Raw genomic sequence first — 7,829 nt, 5'->3', positions numbered from 1 at the left:
TAGTGCACTGGCAATTCTCAAAAGAAAATGGAGTTGTAGCAAACCATACTCATGAATTACAAAACGGATTGTAGCAAACCAGTGCTATTTGTGCTGTCATGTTGGAAAGGAAAATTAGAATAGTAAAACAGCATTGGGAAGCCAAAGGAAAACCCAAACTGCAATTTGGCCCTTGCATGTAGAAGAGCTATAGTTCTCAGAAACAGAACTGATAACACATGTGGGATCAAATAAAAACACAATCCCATCAAAGATGACAGATGAAACTAGTATAAGCAGTTGGGCTGAATTGAAACAGATGAATCATCACTACATCAGGGTAGATCCCCAAGAACCTCAATTGCTAGAAATTGGGGAGCATACCCAAACATCTGTAAAAGAAAAATATGCTAAAAATCACTCCAAAAACTCATATTAACAGGACTGTGTTTGCACACCTAGAACTAAAATACCAAAGGTGACTCTAGCTGTCTAGCAAGGCATGTTCTTCACAGCAAATAGATTCTAATTTTCATGACTATGATTCTCACAGGACAATTGCAATTGTAGCAAAGAGCAGCGGCATAGTAGTAAACATATTCACCCTCCCGGCAATGACAGACGATGACGATGACTTGTTCTGATCCCTGAATATGTAAAACATAGACCTGACTCAATCTTCAGAAATGACTAGAAAATAAAGATAAATGCAGTCAGTTTGGGGGTTTTGGCTACATACTTCTGCTTGTCTTGGAGGGCACCACAGTAGAGGACATTGTCTGGTAGAGGCAATTCGGTTTTGTTTGTAATCTCCGGATTGACAATCCTTATATACACTTCCTGCCCAAGATACCAAGTATCGAGATTTTCGGCACGAATATTCCACACACCTACATTATCGAGAGCTACTAGGACTGCAGTCCATGCTCCGGGGAAAACCTAAATGGAATGTACAGAAAAATTATTGCATTTGCTAAGAAGTTATTTGTATACTGAAGACTGCTTAAATTTGCATACCCAAACATGAATAAAAGACGGAAAGAAAGAAGAAACAGATTATTTCACATCAGAGATTACCAAACATCATTTAAAAGATTTTAAGGACATTGCTAACATCCCCAAGAACATAGGAAGCATTAGCATTTTGCATATACATGCAAACATGGAAAATGATCATTCCCATTTTAGTGACTCATGCGGGGCCCACCATGGTGCGTATGACATCCAACCAATCCAAGCATTAGCATTTTGCATGTACATGCAAACATGGGTAATGATCATTCCCATGTTAGTGACTCATGTGGGGCCCACCATTGTGTGTATTACATCCAACCAATCCAAGTGGTGTGGAAAACCACAAAAACAGCTCAATGTGGTTTTTGTATGACATCCAACCCATCCAAGTGGTGTGCCCTCTGATGAAAAGTATCCTGCCCAAAAATTCAGCTAAATCCAATCATCTGGCAGGCCACACCATAAAAACAACGGAAAACCACATAGAAAACTCACATTTCACGTGGATGGGGCCCACCTGATAGTTGTATCACCCTGACTATTGGGGAACTCCATTTTCATGGTGGGCTGTGATGGGTGGTTGGATGCGAGATACACACCATGGTGAGCCCCACATGATTTGGGGACTTTCAGGTGCTTGTACATTTATTATTATTATTTTTAAATCTACGATGTGGCCCCCCTGATGATTGGATTGAACTGACTTTTGGGCCGCATCACCTTCATTGTAGGATGTGCCTATTGGATGGGTTGGATGCCATAAATACACCATAGTGGGCCTACAACAAGTCATCTACAGGGAAATTCCCTCTCACGCGCACACATTGGAATGATTGCATGGAGTTGACAGTTTGGTAACTTCAAGCTTGGGCTCACCTGTGATATCCATCTAACATCCAATACGTGCATCAAGTGTGACCCATCATGAAAATGGGGTGCAATAGAAATCAGGCAGATCCAATCAGCAGATGGGCCACACCACAGGATTTTGCAGTTTCTTGTGTGGCTTTCCATCATTTTCTATGGAATGGCTACCGGATAACTGGAATGGCCTGATTTTTGGCCTTAGTACTTTTCACCGGCAGGCGCATGGCTTGGATGCCCTTTTCCAATTAGAATACATTTAGAGCTACTATCTTTGCTTTATCAGTAGAGCAAAGTACATATAACAGGCCCAAAGCTAACATAAATTCCAAATTTCCTTGTTTCATCTTGGAATAACAATACTTCTTTTTTGTCTTTTCATTTATTTTTTTCCCCCTTTTTGGCCAGCAAGCAGATTTTTTATTATTAATCATCTAGAAATTTTCCTTTCATTTTCTTCCTTGATGATGATAGAAGGTTATTTTTTAAAAAAGTTCCCTCGAGAACTACTACATATCCAATGCCCGAAAACTGGCACAGTTTCATATTCTTGTTTTGAGTTTGTCAACAAAAGAAAGAAAGACGAGATTTTTCTTTGATTAACATATATGTAGATGATGCATGCAAGAGCAATTTGTACAGCTTGGGGAAATTCTCTAATATATATCATACGCATCTTCAAATCTTGCATAGAAGTGATCCATTTTAGCCCACATAAAAGAAATAAGTGTTTCTTGCACCCTTCACCAAAGGTTGATATAATTCTGATATGATATTTCCCAATAAATTAGCGGACAATTTCATAGGTTCGATAACCATATTTTGCAACAGAACAATCTAATTATTTATTCACCTATCGCGAGATGAAACAAATGCAGTTCTTGTCAAATGATCTATCAGCTTGCGAAAAAAGAGTCCTTCAAACAAAAGAATTACAACTACAATTATCTTTTCTGCTAAAGCAGTGGGTGAAACTTATCAGAACAAAAAAGTGAAACAACAGATCATAACTTCAGATATGGCATTAAAAAAGCAGGATGTGATGAAAGCTTGGCTCATATGAATTTCACTGATATATGTTATACACAAGGAAGCATTCACCATTTATTTTAGTCAACAATGAAAAGTAGATACAATCCAAGCAGATCTATGGATCTACACAGCCATTGAAAAGAGGCAATTCTCTTTTCATCTTTGTAATCTCAAAACAAAGAAAGTCAAGGAATGATGGAACAAATATCATGGACTAAGTAGGATGTCTTTAGGGGGGACTTGGTAAGCTAAGCAATAGAGAGGAATCCAATGGAAATACCTGTGTTGTGGAGCGAGCTACTGCATCCCACTTATTATATGTTCCCCTGCTATTCTCTGTCCAATCCCCAAAATCCATCCTGGAATTGATCAAACTCACATCATTAAGAGCATGATAAGAGATGCACACTTTAGGAACACAACGTGAAATCGATCCATACCCGACTACAAAAAATGCATGTCCATCCATGTGGTAACTCTGTACTGTAGTGTCATTGTTCTGGAATATGACTTCCATGAATCCCTTATATGTACCATTAATTACAGATGTTCCAATCCGCGGTGGTCCAACAAGTGGCCTAGTAGGAAAGTCAAGGGTGTATATTCCCTGCACCTTATACTGGTCAGCAAGCCTTAACGGTGTTGTCGGAGCGGAGTATGAGATTCCATTCAATGTAGTTCGGAGTGTTCCATTGATAATCATTGGTGGCTTGTTTTTCAGCATATATGAAGCAGTCACATTGATCTGGCCATATTTATAGGATCCCTGAGGATTAGGGCGAGCAGCAGGAGCAGAGACATTCCACCTGATAAAATGGATAGAAGGAAAAGGATAAAGGATGAATCTCAGATCAGTACCATTAAAACATGACCACCTTACTATAAATCAAACGAGACACTTGATTGGGGCTGTTCTTGAAAGACTATTTAAATCCGGCAGTAACCAACTCAATCGAAGCAAATTCCCATGGTTTAGCCAAAATATACTTGCCAAGTTCTCAAATCCTTCCAGGCAAGGGGTATCCATAGACCAATTTATAGCAAGGATTTCAAGCAGAAACAAAGAAACTCATAAACGAAACCAACATAGCGAAACCAACACAATAAAGCTTAAAAACTCATGCATCTAAAACTGCATTAGACATTACAAACACACCTGATAGATCTTGCCTGATTCATTGAGAAATATTTGTCATAAAAATCGTTTGGTGGATCCGGCAGAGGACCAGTTGCTGGGCCCTTAGAATTGGAATAATGCAAGATGGCGACACCTGTAACTCTGGTCCAGAGCGTTTCATTCGCAAACCTAGCACTTGCTACAATATAATAATCGCTACTAGCATTCAGATCCATTGTAACCAAGAAAGAATACGACTGCCCAACATGGATATCTACATTGGTGTAATTCTGTTGCATTGTGTGTGATCCTTCTGTCTCAACGAGAAGCAGGTTATGGTTCTGGATTCTGAAGTTCAAACTAGTCGAGATACCAACGTTGTGTACACGAATGCGATAGGTTTTACCTGTTCAGACAAGACATTGTCAGCGATTGTATAAGCCCAAAGAAACCCACCAATAATATTTAAGAATTCAGAAATCAGAAATGTTAATAAATATCAAGTCACAAGTAAACCACTATACATTTATGTGGCACTTACCTTCCCATTGCAATCAGCAAATGCGAATGTTGTACCCTGCCAATACAGCCTCTATGGTTTGATGTCACAAAAAATTAAGCTAGATATTTGGCCAATGTACAGCTATGGTAGGCTCTAGAGATATGCAGATGGATGTTTTTCTTCCACAAGTAGGTAAGCTATCCTCTGCTATTTCAAAGTTCTCACAAATTTCAATTAATGTAAAAGAAAACTGCTGAACATAGACCTCTGCTATTTCAAAGCATGGGAGAACAAGCACATGGAAATGTGCCTTGAAGTATTGAGACTGTACTAGTGCATGATATGTTTACAGGAATATTTAAAAATGCCGCTATACATGACATGCGCAAAACACAGAAAAATCATTGCCTGGAAGAATATTTGTGCTGTGAATATTACCTGGGTCGACGTTAATAGTCTCGTAGTCTATGCCAACCGGAACAAGTGTAGTATTGTAGCGGTAAGGACCCTTCCCATTCATGAGAACTCCATCTGGCATCCCCAGGTCTTTGCCATCATCAAGGGTCTTCTTCAGAGTCTACAACCAAAAACTACCAACATAAAACTATGTATTCTAAATAATTAGTTGGTTTTGTAATAGAAAACATTTCTGAAAAAACCAACCAATCTAATCAAGATACAAAAACTTGAAACTCAAGTCAAACAGTAGTAGGACAGAGGCCCTTGAAGAGTTAAATTGAAATGCGGCTGTTTACTCAATCAATTTTCTTCTGAAACTTTACAAAGCATACACTGATTTAGTTGAAATTGAGTCCTCTGGCCATGTAAGAAATCGATCTAAGCTCTGATAGAATCACATCAACTTGAAAGATTTTCCATTGTCTCAATAAAGTATTTTAAACCATGAAGAAATCATACAATATCACTAACCGTATGGTTACTGTTGTACCAGTCGCCGATGAAAATAGTGATTTCCCCATCCGGCTTACTAAACGGCAGAGGAACAACAGCTCTGTTATTGACGATAATGCCACCATACCCACCTGCTGCTCTTTGGAAACTGAGAGATGGGAAGTAAAAGAAACTCCCAATCTGATCCTTCACCTGAAACTGGTAAGTCCAGTTCCAACCCACTGGAATTGGGCAGTTTGTACCTAGAACTCCATCTTGCCAAGAATTTCTCCGGTGTTGAATTCCATTCCTATAACAACAACATTCAAATCCACATACCATTTCAGTCTCGCATGATCTCGAATTACATTTCCATGGATTCAGAAATTCTATGTGGACTGTACACACTTACCAAGTGATAAGCATGGGTTCATCCAAATTGTTCCGAACATTGACGATGACATTGTTATTTGTGGTTACATTAACAGTCGGGCCAGGAAATTGGCCGTTAATCGCAATCACCTGCGATCATGAACATAAATAAATTACTTATGAATTTATTAAAAAAAAAAAAAAAAAAAACATTTCGATGAATTTTTATACTTCTCTTCAATTCAAGACTGCAATTGTTCTGCAGACTAGAATTTTCTGCCCGCAACGTGTTTGTTATAAGGAGAAAAATGAGATTTTAATTGACTGAATATGATTCATGAAGTGGAAATCAAGAAGGCGCTCTGCTTTTCGAATGGACTGTCTGAGTACATATCGAAACAATGAATAGGGGATTAAAAGAGGGAGAGCTTGATAAATCAGAGTCATCCATCAACCTCTCTTTCGTAGATAATCTTGTTTCCATTTCCAGAAGAGAAGAAAATAAAAAGAAAAGCAAAAGATGGAATAAAAATGCTGTGGAAAAGAAGGTTGTTAGGTGATGAAGAAAGATCTCTTTCATGAAAACGGCGTGAAAGAAGGATCAAATGGTGCCAGATAAATTCCAAATGCATCATTGCAAAAGCTCGCTTCTTTAGATGAAGCTTTGTTATTCTACCCAAAGATACGGTGGGAATTACGAGAAAACCGGAGTGAGAGAGAGAGAGAGAGAGAGAGAGAGAGAGAGAGAGAGAGAACCTGTTGATTGACGCCCAAAGGAGAGGCAGTGATGTAAGAGACGTCCCAGTCGTAGTTAACGAATGGATCTGCACCGTAACAGAATCCAAGCAGCAGCAGCAGCAGAGAGAAGTTGCAGAACAGAAGCGTTGGAAAAGACCGAAACGACGACATTTATCGGTTTTGACGAGAGAATTGCAGATATCAAACGTTCCAGTTTTTACATTACCTGACAGAAGGAGCGTGCAGACGAAATAGAGAAGGACAGACGACGGGAGAGAGAGAGAGAGAGGAGAGAAATAGAAGAGAAGGGAAGAACAACGGCTCTCCGCAGTACCTGCTAGCCTAATATAACAGTATATAATAATACAATAAACCAGGGTTACCTTTTCAAAACGGAGGATTTCTTTGATACTCCGGCAAATTGTCATGCTTCATACGCGGGCACTCTGAAATTATGCACTAGCTTATACAGGTCCAGTTGATCCGTCCACTGCGGAACTGCTTTACACTGTTTATCATCCAAAATTCATATTACTTGAACAGTCCCTAACGTTTTATTAGTGGGAAGGGCCACTAATATTTTTTCACTACAGCCGTCCGTTCAGTGTCCACGGATCGGCTGTTTATGGTAAATGAATCATTTTTATTATAAGAAAGCAGTGACAAGTGACAACCAATCACTGACCATAAATTTCGGGGACCCGACCCTCTCCCCTCTGTAATCTTTCAAGTACCCCACCAACTGTCCGACTGCCACGTGGACCTTTTCACGTGTGGACCCCACGCTACTTTGCCACTCGACTCAGTCCCGCTCTCTCCGGACGTCATGATTCTTTTGGTAGGTAAGCTTGGCTCCAACGCGACACGCCAATGTGGAACGTAAGCCAAACGCGGCCTTTTGGAAGACAAGAAGAACTTGTTACTCTGGCGGACTGTGGTGGATGATACGCAGGCACTTAGAAATCATGTAGACATTGCCTATGTGGGATATAATTAATTCAAATTAAATCTTTTGTCACGGACCAAACACGAATGCTTATTTGATAATCTGACCGTTAGATTGGTGGAGATTTATTGGACGGTTAAAAACGAAACATATCCAATGGTCTTATTTCAACAAACTACTAATCAAAGATTAGGAATGTATAACAAATCTGATTTTAAGCTAGCAACATAGGTTCCACAGTTTATTCGGTTTAATTTGAGTTAATACACGAGACATGTACATTTTCTGACTGCCTGCGTATCAAGCCCAATACTGTGTCAGAGTATCAAATAACTCCCCTCGGAAGATAACCTTGTGCAGAAAGGGAAATGACA

General features: G+C 39.4%; 1 protein-coding gene across 1 annotated transcript; it reads right to left on the bottom strand.

The window, feature by feature from the left end:
• Positions 1–247: 247 nt before the first annotated feature.
• LOC131248339 (monocopper oxidase-like protein SKU5) lies at positions 248–6,818 on the bottom strand. The gene is made up of 9 exons (XM_058248594.1): positions 6,528–6,818; positions 5,812–5,921; positions 5,439–5,709; positions 4,947–5,085; positions 4,046–4,412; positions 3,330–3,695; positions 3,170–3,248; positions 719–918; positions 248–626 (listed from the first exon to the last, which is right to left on the bottom strand). The coding sequence occupies exons 1-9, from the start codon at positions 6,678–6,680 to the stop codon at positions 527–529; spliced, it is 1,785 nt and encodes a 594-aa protein (XP_058104577.1). The 5' UTR covers positions 6,681–6,818; the 3' UTR covers positions 248–526.
• Between the last annotated feature and the right edge of the window lie 1,011 nt (positions 6,819–7,829).

Source organism: Magnolia sinica, chromosome 6 (genome assembly GCF_029962835.1).
Source record: "Magnolia sinica isolate HGM2019 chromosome 6, MsV1, whole genome shotgun sequence".
NCBI lineage: Eukaryota > Viridiplantae > Streptophyta > Magnoliopsida > Magnoliales > Magnoliaceae > Magnolia > Magnolia sinica.
This window is presented reverse-complemented; position numbering and strand designations above follow the sequence as displayed.